General features: G+C 49.3%; 2 protein-coding genes across 2 annotated transcripts in view; both read left to right on the forward strand.

Annotated features, from left to right (window-relative positions):
• Positions 1 to 5,429, forward strand: part of PKD2L1 (polycystin 2 like 1, transient receptor potential cation channel) — a 57,815-nt gene extending 52,386 nt beyond the window's left edge. The window contains exons 10-16 of the mRNA XM_012934451.2: positions 147 to 245; positions 432 to 553; positions 2,261 to 2,384; positions 3,123 to 3,220; positions 3,476 to 3,599; positions 4,652 to 4,679; positions 5,395 to 5,429. Coding sequence (XP_012789905.2) covers positions 147 to 245; positions 432 to 553; positions 2,261 to 2,384; positions 3,123 to 3,220; positions 3,476 to 3,599; positions 4,652 to 4,679; positions 5,395 to 5,429 — 630 coding nt within the window. The remainder of the gene's footprint in view (positions 1 to 146; positions 246 to 431; positions 554 to 2,260; positions 2,385 to 3,122; positions 3,221 to 3,475; positions 3,600 to 4,651; positions 4,680 to 5,394) is intronic.
• Positions 5,430 to 8,947: 3,518 nt separating this feature from the next.
• Positions 8,948 to 18,523, forward strand: BLOC1S2 (biogenesis of lysosomal organelles complex 1 subunit 2). Its single transcript, XM_004616356.2, has 5 exons — positions 8,948 to 9,040; positions 9,802 to 9,918; positions 14,772 to 14,891; positions 16,091 to 16,195; positions 18,045 to 18,523. The coding sequence occupies exons 1-5, from the start codon at positions 8,986 to 8,988 to the stop codon at positions 18,074 to 18,076; spliced, it is 429 nt and encodes a 142-aa protein (XP_004616413.1). The 5' UTR covers positions 8,948 to 8,985; the 3' UTR covers positions 18,077 to 18,523.
• The last annotated feature ends 2,813 nt before the right edge of the window (positions 18,524 to 21,336 follow it).

The raw sequence follows: 21,336 nt of genomic DNA on the forward strand, positions 1-21,336 counted from the left end.
CTCCAGTGTCCCTTAGATGTGGGGGTGGTGGAAGTCAGGCTGGGATTGGAAGTGTCTGAGGTCTGCTACCTTAATAGGCTAGAGGCTCCACGTTGTCTGGTGGGAGGGGCGGGGCAAGGAGGACTTCATCCCTCTTCATCCCCCAGAACATGTTCCTGGCCATCATCAATGACACGTACTCTGAAGTCAAGGAGGAGTTGGCTGGGCAGAAGGATGAGCTGCAGCTCTCAGACCTCCTGAAACAGGTGCGGATGATCTGCAGGAGTCCCCTGTCTGCGTGCGGGCCTCGGCTCAGGGTGTCTGTCTGTTGCTGCTGCTGTGGGGGCCTTCGTCTGTCTATGACATATCCCCCCCAAACCTGGCAGCCTGTGGGTGGGGGCAAGGGCTGGCGAGGCAGGAGGAACTGCTGCCCACTTCCTCTGTCCTTGCAGGGCTATACGAAGGCCCTCCGGAGGCTGCGGCTGAGGAAGGAGCAGGTGGCGGCCGCGCAGCAGGCCCTCCGGGGTGGAGCGCAGGAGACCCAGTTGGAGGATTTCTCCAGCACCTTGAGGGAGTGAGGAACCAGAGACCCACTCTTGCCTGATACGTGCCCCAAAGTCTCCACCCTTGCCCAGAATTGTGGTTTACATGTAGGAGTCCCCAGTTCAATTCCTGGCACCAGGAAACAAAACAAAAAAGCCCTTCACCTTGGACCAGACGTCTTTTCCCCATAAGTTTCCTTTTTGGGCCTTTGGGCTTCAACTGTTGGTCTATAGGTTTTGATCTTGGTCTTCAGAATTGTGCACTCGGTTAAAAAATCTCTAATTATTTACCCTAACTTTTTGGACTCAGTTGAACCAGCATAATCATAAACTTTCCTAGTCAATATATCCATTCCTTACTCCCACTGAATTCTGCTCTTAGTTTCAAGGCTCGAAACACTGGCCTATTCCCGTAACCACATCCCCCCCCCCCCCCATTTCCCAGTTAAACTTACGAACAAACATTGAACAAAATACATTGTGAGCACCCACTGTGGGTCAGGCTGTGAAGTGAGTAGGGCGCACAATGAAATGAGGCAAAGTCTTTGTCCTCTAGAAATTCACAAACATGTAAAGCAATTACACAGAAATGTGGAACAAATTCAACAACAAAGTGAGTCGAAGAGAGGGCGCAAAGGGTAGCAGGGTGATGAATTCTGTGTCTGAGCGGAAGGCTTTCTGGAGAAGGTCATGCTTGAATAGGGTTTTAGAGGATGAATAGCTGACACATGGAGAAGCAGAGGAAAGTCTTCCCAGGAAGAGATCAAAGACTGTGCAAAGGCTTAGCGATGAAATTGAGTAGCAGCCACAGGAGCACTCGGGGTTTGAGCATCACTAATTTATCAGATGAGACATGGCTATCCCAGGAGATGGAGCCAGAGAAAGGAGCAAGGGCCACAGTTGATGGGGAGATGTCAACTCCCCATCTGCTCCCAAGGGTGGGAGCCCAGAAGGGAATTTATGCCAGGAAAGGGTCTATTTAGGATGAATGACTCTACTTGTACCAAGAAGGGTGGGTTTGGAGGATAAGGGATAAGAGAGATGCTGGGTATAGGGTGAGCTGGTGGGGACAGGCTCTTAAGGAAAAGGATATTTTGTCAGAATTCCTGTAGGAGAGCACAAGATCCTGAACCCAGGCAGTAAGAGTCAGGGAAGGAAGATAGAAAGTCAAGTGATTTCTGGGGAGGAAAATTGCTCGGCCTTGGTAGTGTGACTTTCCCTGGTGGTCAGCCTCTATGTCCGAGAGCAGGATTTTTGCTGGGGTCTGGAACCTGGCATGATGCACACACAGACATGGCAGGTCAGATGTCAGTTGGGGGGTGCTAGAGAGACAGTACAGTAGGTAGGGCACTTGCCTTGTATGTGGCCAATCCAAGTTCAATCCCTGGCATTCCATATGGTCCCCTGAGCACCACCAGGAGTAATTCCTGAGTGGAGAGCCAGGAGTAAGTGCTCAGCACCAATGGGTGTGTCCCCAAACCCAAACCAAAGCAACAAAAAAAGGAATTGTCAGATTGGGGACCAGAGAGACAGTAGAGTGGGTACGATGCTTGCCTTGGACGTGAGCTACCCAGATTTGATCCCTACCTGGATTTGATCCCCGGCACCCCAGGACCCCTGAGTCCCTCCAGGAGCAATCCTTGAGCACAGAGCCAGGAGCAAGCCCTAAACATCTCTGGGTGTAGCCTGAATCACAACAAAGCAAACAAGAGGTCAGTTTATCACTCTGTTCTCCTTAGACTGGGACACACAGAGCATGAAATCACTGAGCTCACAGCTGTCAGCACGTTCAACCAGGATGGGAATTGTGTCCTGGATGAGAAGGAGCAGGAGTTGATGCGGCAGGACCCGGAAGAGGAACGGGTGAGCCCAGCTGGTGGGTGCAGAGGCCCTAGAAGGAACTCTCCCCCTCCAGCCGCCCCTCCTGGACACCAGTGCTGGTCAGAGGAGCAGAAAGAAGCCCAGGACAACAGTGGTTCCCAAATTCACAGCTGCCAACATCCTGGGAACTTGTGAGGGGTGGGGGACATCATCCAAGTGGTAAAGCACATGCCTGCATGTGTGGTGCTCTGAGCTCAATCCCTGGCACTGAATAGCCATTGGGCACCGCTAGAGTGACCCTGGTGTCTCCCCAAGCACCAAAGGGCCAGGAATTACTGGGAATCATCCCAATAAATATATTATATTTTTAATCTCCATACACAGTTACCCAACCTAACTCAGAACTTCTCCAGCTTTGGGTGCCCCATATATCAGACTTTGGTTTTGTTTTGTTTTTAGTTTTTGGGTCACACCTGGCTGTGCTCAGGGCTTACTCCTGGTCCTGTGTTCAGGGGTCACTCCCAGCTGGGTGCAAAGCATATGGTCCAGTCCTTGGAGCTGTGTCCCTGGCCTTGGTACATTTCTGCGGGAGGAAGCTCCTTTGCAGAGGCCAGGAAAGCCTTGTCCAGCCCCATCACACTGACCCCATCACACTGAGGTGGAGAAGAGACCAGAAGCCCAAGGCCTGAGTCTGTAAAGCAGAAAATGGAACCAGAGCTGTGTGTGGCGGGGGGGCAGTCATCCCCCCCCACCGACTCTGACCTCTGACTTCCTGATCAGATGACACTCCACGCTGAGACTGAGAACCTGGGCCAAGCAGGCGAGTCAGGCCCAGAGGCTGCCAGAGCAAGTGGTAGCATTTCAGAAGAATTCTACAGGTCAGTGCAGAGGCCCAACACCGGCTGTCTTTTTGTCTTCTCTTGGACTTCTTTCTACAACCATCCGATCCCCATCCCAGCCTGGGGGAAATATCAGACTCCCCACCAACCCCACCCTTAATTCTCCCTGGGCCTTATCTCCCAAGCACCTGAGACACAGACTGTTCTGTCCCCTCTGCCCCTGTAGTTACTCAGACAGCTCCCCCTGCCCCAACATGATTCTGCTCCCTCCATCTCTCTCAACCCCCCTCTCAGGCTCACTAGGAGGGTTCTGCAACTGGAGACTCTTCTGGAAGGAGTCATGTCCCAGGTTGATGCTGTAGGCTCAAGGCTGCAGGTGCTGGAGAGACAGAGGCAGCTGACTCCATCCCCAGCCACAGTGAGTGGACTTTCACGTGGGTCTTCTTGGGTCCCCAAAGTTAAACTTTCTTTCCTTTCCACTGGATGGAAAATGAGTAGAATGGGAGTGGGGGGCAAGCATTTCTGGCAAGGCTTGTGTTTTTCAAACTTGGGTTTTCCAGCACCAGGGGTGACAAGTTCTTTACTATAGTGGATCAGAGGTGGGGATGGAGTGATAGTCCAGCGGGTAGGGCATTTCTTTGCACACGGCTGACCAGGGTTTGATCCCTGGCATCCTAAGTACCACCAGGAATAATTCCTGAGTATAGAGCCAGGAATAACCTCTGAGCATCGCTGAGTGTGACCCAAAAAATTTAAAAAAAAAATTAGTGTATTATGGCTTGGAAACCGGCCTCACATGCTGGAGAAAAAGGCAGCTCAGATAGAGAAGGGAACACCAAGCAAAGGGTGTTGGGAGGACCCATTCAGGTTGAAAGATGTGTGCCAAAAGTAGACTATAGACCGAACATGATGGCCACTCAATACCTCTATTGCAAGCCACACCACCCAAAAGACGAGGGGGAGCAAAAGGGAATGCCTCACCACAGAGGCAGGACAGGGTGGAGGGGATGGGGTGGGTGCGGTGGGAGGGATGCTGGGACCATTGGTGGTGAAAAATGGGCACTGGTAGAGGGATGGGTACTTGATCATTGTATGACTGAAACGCAAGCATGAAAGCCTCTAAGTCTGTAACTGTACCTCATGGTGATTCACTAATAAAATTTTTTTCAAAAATTAGTGTATTAGAGGAAGCGTGAGGTGCAGGGGTGGTGGGGGTTGGTCAGTCTGGCTGGAGAATGTCTGGAGCTGGAGAATCAATCAGATGTGATGAAAGGACAGTGAGACACTGGCTCCGCCTTCAAATGGACTCTTTCCTTTTCTTTCTACAGGGAGACCAAGGAGGTGTTTCGGGGTTCCTTCGGGAATCCCCAGTTGGGCCTGCAGCCTCCTGGGGAGCACCACGGGGCCAGGCCAGTGGTGGAGGCGTTCTGGAGGGACAGACCCTCAGCTCCTCTCCCATGTCCTCCCCAGGAGCCCCCTCTGCACTTCACCTTCGCTCGTAAGGCAGAGGCTCATTCTCCCGTGCTGGCTGTTAGGCCTGTTGTGTCCGGTGGAGCTGGGCATCACGCTTGGGCTTGTGACTCAGTGCCCCTGTGAGCAGCCACTCAGCTCTGTGTCAACTGGGAAAGAAGATTTCCCCACCAGGTCTCTCCGAAGTGATGAGTTAAAAAGAAAGTCAGCAACCAAGTGAACAAAAGGAGGAAAGGAGTGACTTTCCCCAGGCATTTGGATAGCTGTGATGGGGCCAGGGAAGTCAAGAAAATTAGTCTAGATCTAAAAATCTGATTCCTGTTCTTTATACATTCAGGCAACTTAACTGGAACCCATGAGTTCTCTTCCCCCAAAGAGTTTTCTGGAAGGGGAAGGGGGAGATTCGGATGGGGAGGAGACTTTCTTAGGTGGGCAATGATAAGGTTGCAAGGAAATTGGAATTTGTCCCACTCCCCAAGACACCTGCTCCCAGCCGTGCCACCAAGTCTTGGGAGCTGTAATTTAGGAGAGGAAGAGGGAGCCTGTTGAATATCAACCCTAAGTGTTTTAGGCTTCACCGGTGAATGGTGAATTGCCCCCTTCCTCCTCCCAGAGAAGCTTTCCACGCCCTTGCTAACATCCCTAATTTGGTTAAAGTCTATCTTCAACTTTTCCTTTGTGTTGGATATTGACCCTAACTGCTTTAGGCTTCATCAGTGAATTGCCCCCTTTCATCCTCCCAGAGAAGTTGAACATATTCTTGCTAGCATTCCCCTAACTTAAAGCTTATCTTTAAACTTTCCCTTGTATTTTATCTCTCATTCTCACAGTTCCCCAAGTCAGTCTTGATTACTTGTAAGCCAAAACTTTCTGGTAATTCTGAACTTGTATTTGTACTGCTTTGTATTTGAAGTGCTGTGTATTTGTACCTGCTTTTCTATTTCCCCTACAGCCTTTTTATATTTTACTATAGGGCAATGTTCTTTGATAAAACACAGAAAGACCATTAATGCTTTGTTCCTAATATCTGGGAGTTGGTTGACTCTGAAATGTATCTACTCCTGGGCATAATTACTTAGGCATAATTACTTGACTCAGGCTTCAGTTGCTGTAGTTCCTAACACCCCAAAAGGGAGGTCCCGCCGTGGGACTGGGATGGACCCAGGGTGAGTGGCAAAGCTACCTGGCACCAAAATTTGACATTCTAGAAAGCATAAATGCATGGTCTTGATGCAAACTGTTACAACTTGAGACAGGACCCCCATGGGGAAGGACAAGCTGAACTGGTATGAGGACTTATTCTGGGATTTACGGTAAAAGCCTTACTTGTTCTTAGAGCCCAGAGGATTAAGTGTTAAAAGCCTTACTTGCTCTCAGCCCAGAGTGTTGGGATCCTTGTCTCTCACTGTGTTTATGCAAAAATTCTTGTCTCTTACTGTGTTTATCCAAAGAGCTGCAAGTATTGATGACTTATACAACTAGAGGGAAAGATAAAAGCAATGTAGATGTCCCTTGGAGACAGAGTGTCTTCTTGAGTTAATCTCCCCAAGAGAATTTCCTCTGCCAAATGTTCATCTTGTTTATCTATGTAAATGACCAATCACACCTATGTCCTTACCTCAATCCCCCTCAGATGCCTCAGATGTTCTTTAAGTATGGTAGCAGCTCTGCATTAAATGGGCCATTTTCACCATCACCCCCACCTCCGTCTCTCTGTTGGGGAGCCCTAGGAAGGTGGGGAGGCAGCTCTGGGCACATATGCATCAAAGCAGCAGCTCTCCTTGCAGTTTACTTTGTGAACTCCCAGGAGCCCCAGGAGATGTGGGCATGGCAATGACCTCTGGTTTTAGACACTTGTACTAAAATTGTGCCGGGCTCTGATTCTTCCATGAGGCAATGTGGCTTTATTTCCCCGGGTGATGATAAAAAAAAAAAAATCCCTTGAAAACCAGGACTTTGCACCTGCTTTGGGCATAGGGGCAAAAAAAGGAGGAGAGAACAGAGGGCACCATCCTTGTGCCTAGGTTTGGAGTGGGGTGGGAGTGGGGAGTGGATGGCCAGGAGCTGTAGCGTTAGGGCAGTGACCGTGGAAAGGGGCGGGAATGAACTCGGGGCGCTGAGGAAGGGTTTTGAAATAGTGGGAGCTCTGCTTGTGCCATGAGAAGGAGTGGAGACAGTGAACTGGGGGAGGTGAGGAGAGTTAAGCTGACTCCAGGGTAAGGAGACACCTGCTGCGTGTGGATGGTGAGTGTGAGAGGTGGGATACAGACAGAAGATAAGATAAAAACCCATACATTGGGCCAGAGATAGTGCAATGGGTGGGGTGTTTGCCTTGCACTGACCCGGGTTCAATCCTTGGCATCCTATATGGTCCCCCAAGCACCACCAGGAGTAATTCCTGAGTGCAGAGCCAGAAGAAGCCCCTGAGCATCCCCGGGTGTGACCCAAAAAGAAAAAAAATCAACCACACATCAAGAGTTTTGGTATATAGACCTGCATGGGGAAATCGGCTCTGGACCCCTTGCCCTTGTGATCTCCCCTTCTCAGTTTTCACCTTCCTTCTCTTGCTTCCTAGTTATCTTTTCTCACCTATTCCATTCCTCCACTCCTGTTCTTCCATCAAACACACCCCAGTCGCCTACACTCAGGAAATAGCTGTCATAGATTCAGAAACCAAGAACGGACCCGGGAGACGGGCTCTGAGAGCCGGGGCGCAGGAACCAGCATCCCCGGCATCTCTCAGCTCCCCAGCACTGAGTCAGAAGCAAACCTGAGTGTCCCGTCCTGCGGAACCGGATAACGGCGGGGTTCACGAGGAGAGGGTGTGAGAGTGATAGGGAGAGGGGACACACACACACACACACACACACACACACACACACACACACAGAGGTGAGCAAAAGCAAAAGCTACTTTATTGTAACTCCACAGTGCTTATATATGCTTAGGCTTCAATCTACTTGCGTCATGGCCTTAAGGTTAAACTAAAAGTAACTAATAGCACCCGGGGCAACTAGGGGAGATAATAGTAGATATCCAGCAGGCTGATCTATCTGTTCCTGTTGGCTAACCATCCTGCTCTTGTAAAAATGTCCCAGTCCTCTGGTTCTTGTAAAATGGCTTTCTCAACCTGTTTATGTGAATGTTTGACTGCAAGCTATATGCTGAAGGCCCCGCTCACTACACCAGAGGTTAGCCCCCCTCCCCAAACTTCAGGGTGTGGCCCCCAAATCCATAAAGAAGGAAGAGTAGTTTACATGGTACATAGAGAAGCAAAGCCAGGACACAAAGTCTCATGGATAAAAACCCTTAGATTCCGGTGCCCCAAGATGCTTTACTGAGGCCAAGGAGGTAGTACAGAGGTCAAGCATAGGACTCACGTGGGTTGGATCCCAGGCACCACATGTGGTCCCCTGAGCACTGCCAAGAGTGACCTTTGAGTTTGAGCCAGTAAGCCCTGAGCACAGCTCTTTATGAACCCCAACCCAAAGAAACTGAGAAACTCTTTATCAACAGAGAAGAGAATGAAAGCCTGCAGTTTAAGGAAAAGGGGCCAGAGCACTGGCATTAACCCGAAATACTGGAAGTGAGAATTTCAGCTCAAGGCTTAACTCCTGGAGACTTCCTAAAGCCTGGATAGGAGAAACCATCTTAAGAACGATGAGTCCAGGATAGGGAACAAGCTAACAGGTTTAGGGTGCAAGCTTTATTTGGTGTGTGTGGTGGGCACATCCAGGGGTTACTCCTGGCTCTGCACTCAGGGATCACTCCTGGCAGCGCTCAGGGGATCGAATGTGGTGCCCAGAATCATACTCATGCAAGGCAAGCGCCCTACCCGCTGCACCACACCTTCAACCCTATGGGGTGCAAACAGCACGCAGAAGCCAGGATTAGGATCCCCTACAGCACCTGGCCCACGAGGTTGACGAGCACCCAGCTGGGAGTAGCTAGGCCCGAAGGAAACAATCAGGGGTTCCCTGCTCAGTCTTTTGGCGACTTTGTGGAGTCTCTGGAGTGTAGAGTGTCCAGTGATCGGGTCTTACTAAACGAGCGACCCCTCCGTGCCAAACGTGGCGACTGTGGGTAATGATCCACTCACTGCCTTTCCTAGCTTGCATTTAAGCTGGGCGTACAAGCCACTCAAACGCTATGCCCCGGGATGCAGCTTTTTAAGCTAGAGTCGGCTCGCAGGGTTAGAACTGGGCTGAGAACCCAGGACGCAGCACCCCGCGTCTGGCGCGGAACCAGGGACAGTGAAGCCGGGGACGGACGGAGTGCGCGCCGTCCCCAGGCGCATGCGCGGGTCTCCGCACCGGAAGTCGCGCGGGTTGGGCATGGCGGCGGCGGCCGAGGGCGTCCCGGCGGGGCTGCGGGACGAGCCCGCTCGAGGTAGCTGGGTCCGTGGGGACCGGGTGGCCGGGGGCGGCCTGGGGTCCCCCGGGGTTCTCTGCGGTGCCCAGGCTCAGCGGCGGGCGTGCCGGGGCGTGCGGGTGGGAGGGGCGCCCGGGTCGGCGGCCCGGCGGGCGCGGCGGCGCGGGGTGGAGGCGCTGGGCCGGCGTGTCCGGGGGTCCCAGGGTGTCCCTCGGGACCGTCGTGTCCCTCGGGGCCGGCGTGTCCCTCGGGGTCTGCGTGTGCCTCGGGGCCGGCGTGTCCCTCGAGGCCGGCGTGTCCTTCGGAGCCGGCTTGTCCGGGGTTCCAGGGTGTCCCTCGGGGCTGGCGTGTCTCTCGGGGCCGTCGTGTCCGCGGGGCCGGCGTGTTCCTCGGGGCCGGCTTGTCCGGGGGTCCAGGGTGTCCCTCGGGGCCGGCGTGACCCTCGGGGCCGGCGTGTCCGCAGGGGCGGAGTGTCCGCAGGCGTGGGGGGGATGGAGGCGCGAGGTCTGCGTGTCGCGCGGGGTCCAGGGCGTCCCGGCCAGTATATGGGACGAGCCCACTCGGAGGTAGCTGGAGTCGATGGGGGCGGCGTGACCCAGGGGTGGGTGGCCTGGGGTCCCCCGGGGCCTCGGTGGTGCCCACGGGCGGGGGCGTGCCGGTGGGAGGGGCGCGTGGCCGGAGTGTCGGTGGGGCGGGGTCTCCGGGTCTCCGAGGGGGGCCCGGGGGAGTGGACGGGACACTCACTCCCTGCCCCTGCCCCTGCCCCTGCCCGCACCCAGACGATGCTGCGGTGGAGACTGCCGAGGAAGCCACGGAGCCCGCAGAGGCCGACATCACGGAGCTCTGCCGGGACATGTTCTCCAAGATGGCAACGTACCTGACCGGGGAACTCACGGGTAAGGCGGGGAGCCCGTCATGCTGCCAAGCCTTGTCTGCCACACACCCCGAGGGTTCCTTGTTGGAAGGTGCCAGTCAGCACCCATCCCTACCTCCAGTGCCATCCCTGCTGAGAAATTAAAGAATTTTTTTTTTCCCTTGTCACACCCAGTGATGCTCAGGGCTTACTCCTGGCTCTGCACTCAGGGATTACTCCTTTTTTTTTTTTTTTTTTCCTTTTTGGGTCTCACCCAACGAGGCTGAGGGGTTACTCCTTGCTCTGCACTCAGGAATCACTCATTTGGGTGTTCAGGGGACCATATGGGATGCTGGGAATTGAGCTGGGGTCCACCCGTGTAAGGCAAATGCCCCACCCACTGTACTATAGCTCCAGCCCCTCAGGGTTCACTCCTGGTCGGGTCCGGGGACCACATGGGGTGCCAGGGGTTGAGCCTTGATGGGCCGCATGCAAGACACGCGCTTTACCCCCTATACTATCTCTCTGGCTTGGCACACAAGAATTTTGTTGTCTTTTTGATTTTGGGCCACACCCAGCAATGCTTCAGAGTTACTCCTGTCTCTGCACTTTGGTATTACTCCTGAGGGTGCTCGGAGATCCATATGGGATGTTGGTGATCAAACGTAGATCCCTCACATGCAAGGCAAATGCCCTGCCGGTTCTACTAGAGCTCTTTTACCAAGAATTCCTGAGAATTCTGCTGGCCTGCAGAGAAAGCACAAGAGAATCCATCAGCAGCGATGGATGGATGGATGGATGGATGGATGGATGGATGGATGGATGGATGGATGGATGGATGGATGGATGGATGGATGGATATACTGTGGGGGAGGTATATTCGAGCAGGGATGCAAAGAAATGACCACAGAGGGGAAGAGGACCAGTGAAGGAGCCAGAATAAAGTAGGTATATTTGTCGTCGTTAATTTTGCACTGGTGGTGTGAGGGGTTAGGCGGTGTTAGGCCATCCCTGATATAACCCATTGCCTCAACATCAGCAAGGTATGGGTTCCACCACTCACGCCCCCAAGAGCAGATGCTTGTAACCAGGGTGTGAAGAAATTAAGTTGGGCAGTGAGACATGAGCTGCAGACTTAGGACCCCCTGTGTTGGTCTAAGATTTGATGGATCCACCCTTTGGGACATGATGAAGTCTGAGTCCAGTGCCTGATTCCAGATACGGAGAGGAGGGTGGGAAAAGTGAAGTCTTGTCTTAGTAGCTTAGTGTTTGGTTTCACTTCCTCAGGAAATTGCTGTGAGCTAAAGTAGGAAACCAGAATGTATAAGAAAAGGCCTCATGTGGTTGAAGGGCTTGTGAGTCTGATTTATCAAACTGATTATACATATGTATATATATTTATATATTCATGTATTATTTCTGGCCAAGACAAAATGTAGATTTTGGCTTCTCTCTTTTTGTTTTATATATATAGGGCCACACCTGGCGGTGCTTAGGGCTTACTTCTGGTTCTGCACGTGCAAGACAAGTGCTCTTTTCTCTCTACTATCCCTGGTTCTTCTTTTAAAATCTGAAGATTTAGCAGTCTTGTGGGGCTCCAATACCAGGCTGACTGCAATGCACAGCATCTGCCTTCGCCCTGAATTCCCTCTCTGGCCGCTGGTGTCAGTGTCTTTATCATGGTTCTTATGTGCTTATATTTTCAATCTCTTCAACATTGGTCAAGCAAGTGAGAGATGCTTGGTGTTACACAGGTTCCAGGCACAAATGATTGGTTTGTAACAAACCTATTTCTTGGTGGAAGTGAGTAATTTCCTTCTGTCTGACATGTGCCCCCAGGCCCCCCGTTCCCCCCCCCCCCACATTTGTGTGTGTGGCCCGGGTCTGAGAGAGACGGATTTCACAGTGAGAGTCTCTAGTGTTTTAGATGGAAAATGGCCTGTGAGGGTGAGGAGGATGGGAAGGAGAATTCCACTTCCACAACAGTAGAGAAATGGGGTTTATAGAACTTGGTAGAGGGTCTTGTGGGATGGGCGTGGCCTGACCTGTGTTTGAGGTTTTAATAGGGAAGTTGGAAAGGGGAAATCATGTTTAATGTGAAAAATATTTCTGGTTTGGGCTTTGGCTGACTTTCAGTATTCCTGGAAAGTGACCGTGATCCGGATACTCAGGGGACTGGTAGGTGTGAGTGTAGGACACAGGAGGGACAGATCTGGGAATCACCCACATAGGGTTGTGTAGTTGGAGGCAGTTGGGGACAGGTTTATGCCTGGGAAGAGCTTAGAGATGGACAAAGAGTTCCGATGCGAAAATTGGGAAACAGGGCAAGTGGTTAGTTTTTCATACTAGCCCTTAAGCAGATTGTCAGTTCCCTGTGACTGGCTTTTATACTTACGCAGCTGCCATTTTGAGGTTGAAAGGAGTTTACGTAGACCTGGAATGCCCAGAAATGAGCCACCCGTGTAAACGTCCTTCTTCCTCTTTTTTTTTTTTTTTGCTTTTTGGGTCACACCTGGCGATGCACAGGGGTTACTCCTGGCTCTGCACTCAGGAATTACTCCTGGCCGTGCTCAGGACCTTATGGGATGCTGGGAATTCAACCCGGGTTGGCCGAGTGCAAGGCAAATGCCCTCCCCACTGCTGTTGCTCCAGCCCCAAACATTATTCTTTGCAGAGTATCATTGCAGAGAAGTTGAGGACTCAGAGAAGGGGGCTGTCTGAGAAGGATCTGGTGTGGAAAGAGCCGTTAGGAAGAGACGAGAGAATCACTGGAGTTCAGAGTCATGCGTCAGGGTAACCGAGCATCACGAAGAGTGGGAAGTCTGGTAGATACTGTGGAGAGGTATAGGGAGCTACTGGCTGAGACTGCCACGGCCTTAGTGGGTAGGAGAGCAGTAATGACCTTGTCAGTTCTCTGAATGGTGGGACAGGGGCCGTGTTTGCATGAGACGGTAGTGAAGTAGAGGAAGCTGTGAGTAAAAACCTTTATTATTACTATATTTTAATTAAGGCATTATGATATACAAAGTTATTCATGACTGGGTTTCAAGAATACAGTGTTACAGCTGCCTTCATCAGTATCACTGTCCTACCGTTAGCCCCAGTTTCCCTCTCACCTATCCCGTCAGTCTCTATGACAGGCACTTTATTTCTTGGCTTTTGGACTTTCTGGGCCACACATCTGGCACGCTCAAGGGTTACTCCTGGCTTTGCACTAAGGAATTACTCCTGGTGGTGCTTGGGTGCCTGGGATTGAACCTGGGTTGGCCGCCGTGTAAGGCAAATGCCCCATACCTACTGGACTGTTGCTCTGGCCCCTACATTTTTCTTTCATTTTTTTAAAATTTTAGGCACTGTGGTTTGCAGTATTGTTCCTGATAGGGTTTCATGCATGACACATTCCAGCCCCACCCCCTCCACCGAGTGACCATTTCCTTCCACTGTTGTCACAGTGTTCCCCTCCCCGTCCGAACCCCGCATCCCTCCCCTGTGGTCTGCATCCGACTGAAGACCAGTTCTCAGGTTCTGTTGCTTTTGTTCATTTGTCACTCCCCTGCTGTGTTTCTTCATATCCTGCGGATGAGAGATCATTCTGCCTCTCCCCCTCTCCTAACTTCACTCGGCACGGTACTCTCCAGATCCTTCTGCGTAGCTGAGGATCGCATGATTTCACCTTTTCTTACTGCCGAGTAGTTTTGTATTGTATATATAGTTTCTTTATCTGGTTATCTTCTTGGACCATGGGTTCTTTCCAGATTTTGGCTATTGTAATTTGTGTTATATTGAACATAGGGGTGCAGGTGTTTTTTCTCAATATTTTGGGGCCCCAAGAAGTGGAATTTCTGGGTCACATGAAACAAGCTTTTATTTTATTTAATTAATTTTTGGTTTGTGGGCCACACCTGGAGATTCCCAAGGCTTACTCCTGGCTCTGCACTGAGGAATTACTCCTAGCAGGACTTGGGGCACCATACGGGATGCCAGGGATAGAACCCCAGCTGCCTGCTCTGCTGTCTCTCTAGCCCTAAGCTACTGTTTTAAAGGGGCTAGCAGTAAATCGCCTTTGCTTTGCTGAACAAGTGATAAGCACTGCTGAGTAGGGAATAATTTTGGGCTGGAAGAAACCTGATTATATTTCTAGATGGAAGGTGCTGGGATGTAGAGAGTTTGAAAAAGCAATACAAATGAGATGACTTAAGCCAGCTTCCAAAGAGGCGGGAGAGTAGAGAAGAGGAGTTGTTTTGGCAAGAACAGGAGCACTTCTGTCTCTTAGGGTGGTATTAAGGTCCAGAGTTTAAATGTGCAGCAGAAAGGTTCAGAGAACTTTAAGTGGGCCTGACTTTTGGGAAAATTGCCAGAGAGGCGATTTGCGTTCAGTAGGGGCAGGGAAGGGAATTGAGGAGTGAGAAGCAGGCGGATGGTTTGAAAGCAGTGCATATAATGCAGCATAGGATCAGACTAATAAATGAGTTTCTGAGCCTAGAGATGGCGTAAAGGGCCAGGGCACACCTCTGCCTGTAGGAGCCGTGGCTTAGTCCCCAGCACGGCATTGTCCCCTCGGCTAAGCTGGGAGGGGCCCCAGAAGTATTTCAGCCTGTGCCCTCCCCCCTCCCCCCAAAAAAAGTTGCTAAAAAAGGATGACCTAGTTGATTTGACATTTGCAATTCCTCAAATGATGTGTTTTTTGTTTGTTTTGTTTGGGGGCCATACCAGATAGGCCTCAGGGCTTACTTCCTGGCTTTGTGCTCAGGGATCACTTCTGGCAGGGCTCAGGGTACTGGGGGTGGAATCGGGTAGTCCATGTGAAGGTAGGCACCCTACCCGCTATACTGTCTCTCCAAATCCAATGACCTAAGACATATCTTAAAAACATCACGTCTTCTGTTTATTTTAAAGCTACCAGTGAAGACTATAAGCTCCTGGAAAATATGAATAAACTAACCAGCCTGAAGTATCTTGAAATGAAAGATATTGCAATAAACATTAGTAGAAATTTAAAGGACTTAAACCAGAAATGTAAGTAATATGACAGTTAAGCATGTTGTATTTAATGTTCTTTTGTGCTTGGGGCCATGGAGAAGGGGTGGTTGAGATGCCTGTCCTCAGGAAGCTCTTTCTTTGTTGTTTGTTTTTGGGCCACATCTGGTGACGCTCACTCGGGACTTACTCCTGGCCCTGCACTGAGGAGTCACTGCTGGTGGTGCTCAGGGACTGTATGGGAGGCCGGGATTAACCTGGGTTGCCGTGTGCAAGGCAGATGCCCTCCCCATTGTACTATTGCTCTAGCCCTCATTTTCTTTTTCAAAATTTTAACTTTTTTTTTTTATTAAGACACTATGATTTTCAAAGTTACTCATAGTTGAGTGAGTGATCTACTGTGTTCTTAGTACCAGGGAGCTCATTTTTGGAGAGTAAAATAAAAGTTACATTCTTTCATTTCAAGCATTAGTTTGAAAGGTATGGTTATTTCTGCTTCTGGATCTCTTTTTTTTTTAAATTTTATTCCTGGGAAGAGGAGACAGAGTAGGGCGATTACTTTCTAGTGAATGGATTTAACACTGAAACCCAGAATGAGCTACTGTGTAAACAAAATCAGAACATCTACCCATGGAAAATACTTACTTAGAGTGGTAGATTATAACTTCTTTTCCATTAATTTATATTTATGTTCCCTGTCTCTAAAATACTTTTGGTATAACAAAGTACTCAAGAAAATGAATAAGTAATGAAAAGATTGTTCAAGGAGTAAGGACTTTATTTTTTGGGGTGGGGGTGGGTGTAGGGCCACACTCAGTGAAGCTTAGGAGTTATTCCAGGCTCTACACTCAAGAATTACTTCTGGTGGTGCTCAGGAGACATGGGATGCCGGGCATCAAACCCGGGTTTGCTGCGTGCAAGCAAGCACAGCACCCGCTATACTATTGCTCTCACCCCAAGGAACAAGGACTTTAAAAAGAGGGAAATTGATAGATGCGAGATTCTTTCATTGTTTTGAATAGTTCCTGACAACTGTGTTCTGTAGTGTCTGCCTTGCAGTAGCTGAGAATCACGTTACCCTCCTTCACTGTCAGGCAGAGCTGGAGAGACGCTGCTCTTACTTTTCCACTTTTCTCCAATCTTGGTTGATGCTGTATGAACATGCAGGCTGCCTTTTTTTTTTTCTTTTTAATTCCAGTTTGGGTGGTAGGGTTACAGTGTTGCCTTTGTTTTTAAAGATGCTGGACTACAGCCTTATCTGGATCAAATCAGTGCCATTGAGGAGCAAGTAGCAGCGCTGGAGCAGGCAGCCTACAAGTTGGATGCGTATTCAAAAAAACTGGGTAACTATTTTCATCTGCTTTATTTTGATAAGATAATCCCATGGTCAGTATGACCTTAAGTAAAACAGTAAGTTCCTATTTGTGGTGTGGCTACAAGTCATCTATTTTAATCTTCCCAAAATTTAGTGAGTAGTCTCATATTTACAGTAATGAAACTTTTCCTGAATATTCAGAGTTGTGTTTTTTTTAAATTTTTTTTTTTTTTTTTTTGAGGAGCGGGTGGCACGCCTTTTAGTGCTCAGGGCTTATTTCTGCCTCTGTACTCAGAGATCACTCCTGGTGGGGCTTGGGGGACTGTGGGGTGCAAGTATTCAGTTCAGATTGGCTGCATGCACGCCAAGCACCCTACCTGCTATATTATGTCTCTCTCCCCCATATATATTGTTTTACTCCAATAATCTTTAGTCAGTATATGATTTTTAGCCTCATCCTGTAGAGTAGGAAACTGACATGATCATGTGACTTGCTAAAGGGTACAGAGCTCTAGCAAGTGTGGCTATAGTCCCAACCAAATCTGTTTGGTTAGTAAGGTTGGGCTTTTAATTGTGGTTCAATAGGCTACCACAGTTTTATTAATTTTTTTTTTTTGAGTACACTCATCTTTATTTGGGAAGGGGAGGAAGAGAAAGTTGGGACCCTGCCTCTCCCTCCCCTGCGCTTCCCAGCGAAGCGTCTCTGCACCCCCCCACCTCCATCCCCGAGGCTCAGGGTGGGGAAGGGGGAAACGCGTTGGGGGTGGCGCAGGCTTGTGGGTGGCTGGAGCTGACAGGGGGAAGCAGCTGATGCGGGTGCGGAGGGGGAGGCTTATGGGGGTGCCCAGGGCAGAAAGGGGTGCGCTAGCATTGACCTTGCATGCAGAGCCTGGGGTGGGGGGAGCCGGGGGCGCACCCTGTGGCTTTGGCTGGGCCTCTTGGGTGTGTGTGCACGGGAACTGGTGTGTGTGTGTGTGTGTGTGTGTGTGTGCAAGGGCTGAGGTTTTGGGGGACCTGCTCCTCTATGTCCTGTGGGCGGGCCCCCACGGGTTATTAATTTTTTTGTTTATTTAATTTGTGGCCCACCCAGCAGTGCTCAGAGTTTACTCCTGGCTCTGAGCTCAGGGATCTCTCTTGGTGGGCTTGGGAGACCATATAGGGTGCTGGAAATTAAACCCAGGTCAAATGGCAGGGCTCAGTGGACCCCATGGGGTACAGGGGATCGTATGCAAGGCAAGTGCCTTACCTTCTGAACTCCTACAGGCCAGTGCATCTTAAATAATGTAGAGAAATGCTTGGAAAAAAAATAGTAAATGGGCCGGTGAGGTAGCTCAAGTGGTAGAGCACATGGTCAGTGTGTGTGAAATTCTAAGTTTCTTTCTTGGCTCTACATTTCACCCACTGGAAGAAGTGGTACCGATTGAAATAGACATGAGGTATTCAGTACTTACTACTCACTCTACAGTCAGGGATCACTCCGACTGGGCTCGGGGAACCATATGTTGTAAAGGGATTGAACCCAGGTCAACTATCTATAAGGCAAGTGCCCTACCTGCTGTACTGCTGCTCTGGCCCAAACCTAATGGAATTTAAAAAAATAGAGTAGGCAGTTTTTCATTGGCTTACAAATGCTGATTAAGAAATATCTTTGTAAAGACCAGGTTCTTAAAATATGACTTATCGACCAGAGCGATAGTACAGTGGGTAGGGCATTTGCCTTGCATGTGACTGACCCAAGTTTGAACCTGGTACCCTATATGTTGTCCCCCAAGCCTGCCAGGAGTGATCCCTGAGCACCACCAGGTTGGCCCAAACCCCCACCGCCTCCTTCCCTCCCTTCCCCCCGAAATGACTTAATTCCCGTCTTTCCCTGGCAGAAGCCAAGTACAAGAAGCTGGAGAAGCGATGAAAAACATATTCCTGTGGGACAAAGTCTTTTTTATTGTGGAAGAATGCTTTCTAAGATGTGAATCCGGAGGTTGATGAATTGTCAGAATTCCTTGAAAGGAACCTATGCTGTCGGCCCCAGAGACGTCCCGATGTGGGAGTGAACTGGAGGATGGTGGCTACTCTGAGCTGCTCCTGGGCAGTGTCCCTCACACTTCAACTCCTCACCTTTTACTTGAATGTTTCATCATCCATTCAGGACAGGGAGTCTCCGAGTTCAGGGTAAACCTGGGCTTGCCAGTAGATCAAGTGAGGGGACCTGTTTTCTCTGGTAGTGGTTGATTACTACTTTATTTTCTTAAAAAGCTGGTTTTTGAGTTACTGTGTTAAAAGTTGTTTTTTCCTATCCATGATGCTAATGTATTGAAAGCTGAGAAGATTGTGAATTAAAAAAAGGAAGCAAAACAAACTTGTTCTTTACTCTTTATTACCTTCTGAGTGTCCATTATTTGCTTTTCTAAACTTGGCAAATAATAGAGATGTTCAGTAATTCTAGGCCGAGTCTTCTAGATTGAGCAGAACCAGTGGAAGGAGAGTTGCAGAGGAGAGTGGTATATGTAATACCTCCCTTCTCCCTCTGGCCCAGAGGGAGACGAATAATAAAGTATTTCATAAAATACCTTCTTTTTTGGGGCTAGAGCTATAGGGAGGAGGGAAGAAGGTGGTGGTAAGGCGCTTGCCTTGTATGTGACCAACCACATCTGACCTGAGTGCTGCCAGGGCTTACTTCTGAGCACAGAATCGGAGCCAGGAATAGCCTCTGAGCACTGCTGAGTTTAGCCCAAAGTAAAAATAAGTAGAGTCTTCCTATTTATATGTGCAGGGTCAGATAGGCTGTTTTTCATTTTCCTCCCAAACTAAAGATAGCAGTGGGTGATGAGATATTATCTTCAGAAGCAACCTCATCTGTGACTGATGCTAACAGCCAGGAAGGAACCTGAGGTCTTCAATTCCATGTCTGGACGAGTTTTTGCATTTTTTTTTTTCTTGCTTCTGAAGCCACCAGTGGCACTTGGTGAGGCTAGGGTGCCTGGGGGACCATGTGGTAGTGATGGTGGTGGTGGTGGGGACCGGGGATCAAATTGGGACTCCAGCAAGCAGCATGAATGCTTCTGCCTTTTGAACTAGTTCCCTGGCCCTTGAAAAGAAATCTTAATTCTCTTTCTGTTATTTTCTATGCTCTGTGCCGGGCCAACATGGTTTTTCTCTGCTCCTTTGGTAGAATACTATCGTGGTTCTCTCACTTGTTCTTTTAACTTAACCCTCTACACTGCAGCCAGGATAGTCTGTCTGAAACATGGACCGGCCACTGTACTCTCTTCTTCTAGTAGGCTCCTTCACTGATTTCCCATGAACTCCTGAAAACACCAAGACTTTATTTTACTTAGAAACAATTTTTTATACAATACTTTTGTACTTCTGGCTGGGCTGGAGCGATAGCACAGCGGTTGGGCGTTCGCCTTTCATGCGGCCGACCCGTGTTCGATTCCTCCGCCTCTCTAGGAGAGCCTGGCAAGCTATCGAGAGTATTGAACCCGCGCAGCAGAGCCTTGCAAGCTACCCGTGCGTATTGGATATGCCAAAAACAGTAACAGTCTCTCAATGAGAGACATTACTGGTGCCCACTCGAACAAATCGATGAGCAACGGGATGACAGTGACTTTTGTACTTCTGAGGATGAACTAGTATAATACAATTTCCATTTATTATACCAGATTTGAAATACTCTGTATGGCCATCCTGACAGACATTAGTATCATGACACTAGTGTGTGTGTGAGTGTGTATGACAACCTCTTCTTAGGATACAGGACTTGCATCCTAAGAACTCTGTCTCTGGGGCTAGAGCAATAGCACAGCAGATAGGGTGTTTGCCTTGCATGCAGCAAGGTTCGATTCCCAGCATCCCATATGTTCCCCTGAGCACTGCCAGGGGTAATTCCTGAGTGCAGAGCCAGGAGTAACCACTGTGCATCGCTGGGTGTAACCCCAAAGGCAAAAAAAAAAAAAAAAAAAAGAATATCTCCTTCCCAGTCTCTTTCCCTTTAATGTTCTTATTCCATTGGTTGTAAGGGAGTATGTTTAATTTCTGTGATTTTTCAAATATTTCTCCTGAGGTTGAATGCTAGTTTTATACCATGGTGGTTAAAAAATATATTTGATATAGTTTCTATCTTAATGGATCTGAGATTATTTGGGGCCTAAGATATGACCTAGCAAATATTCCTGGTGTGTCTGAAGAGAATCTGTATGTGCCATGGACAGGAGCAGTGCTAGGCTTCAATTGGAGCCTGTGCGACTGGAACCACCAGTGAGCATCCTTGTACCTAGCCTCAGGGTCTCCCAAGGAGATCCCCATAAAAATAAGAAGAATGTGTGTCAAAAGTCGAGACAACAGTCATCCAAGAGTCCATTTTTATATTTTCAATTTCATTTTCTGTTCAGCTATATTGAGAAACCTTAAATTCTCTTACGTTAATTTTCTCTCCATAGGAGGCTGGAGCGATAGCACCTCGGGTAGGGAGTTTGCCTTGCACGTGGCCAACCTGGGTTCGATTTCCAGCATCCCATATGGTCCCCCTGAGCACTGCCAGGAGTAATTCCTGAGTGCAGAGCCAGGAATAACCCCTGTGCATCGCTGGGTATGACCCCAAAATAAAAAAATAATAATTTTCTCCCCATAAACTGGAATAGACTCAGATTTGTAAAGAAGTTGTAAAGTTAATACATAATTCCATGGTTAAAGTTTTCATATCATGGTGGGGGACGGGGGAGAATCTTATCTGGCAGTGCTTAGGGATTACTTCTGGCTCTGCATTCTGAAATTACTCCTGGTGATGCTCAGGGAACCATATGGGGTGCTGTGGATCAAATCAGGCCCATCCCAATCAAGGCAAATGCCCTATTTGCACGCTTTGGCTCTATATCCTTTTTTTTTTTTTTTTTTCTGGGATTGTTGCCTGCTCATTTTCGACAACTCATACTATTATTCAAGATTCAGTCTTGTCATTTGGAGTTCAGGGGCTCCTCGGTGGTGTACAATGGAGTCTTACAGATAGAAGGTATCCGATGCCAGGGAAGCCGTACAGGGGGTGGTGTGTGGCAGAGTCAAACCTGGCCCCATGCAAGCCATGTAGTTGTGCCCTTTGAGGTATCCACCCAGTACATTATTCAGTCTCTTCTCCAGTTCTGGGTTATGCCATAGTACCCAAAAATAGGGAGA

This window comes from Sorex araneus, chromosome 11, assembly GCF_027595985.1.
Source record: "Sorex araneus isolate mSorAra2 chromosome 11, mSorAra2.pri, whole genome shotgun sequence".
NCBI classification, from domain to species: Eukaryota; Metazoa; Chordata; class Mammalia; order Eulipotyphla; family Soricidae; genus Sorex; species Sorex araneus.

Coding starts and splice junctions, on each gene's coding strand:
- BLOC1S2 (XM_004616356.2), top strand. CDS start 8,986: ATGGCGGCGGCGGCCGAGGGCGTCCCGGCGGGGCTGCGGGACGAGCCC. Junction 9,041..9,801: donor GCGGGACGAGCCCGCTCGAG/GTAGCTGGGTCC, acceptor GCCCGCACCCAG/ACGATGCTGCGGTGGAGACT. Junction 16,196..18,044: donor TGCGTATTCAAAAAAACTGG/GTAACTATTTTC, acceptor TTTCCCTGGCAG/AAGCCAAGTACAAGAAGCTG.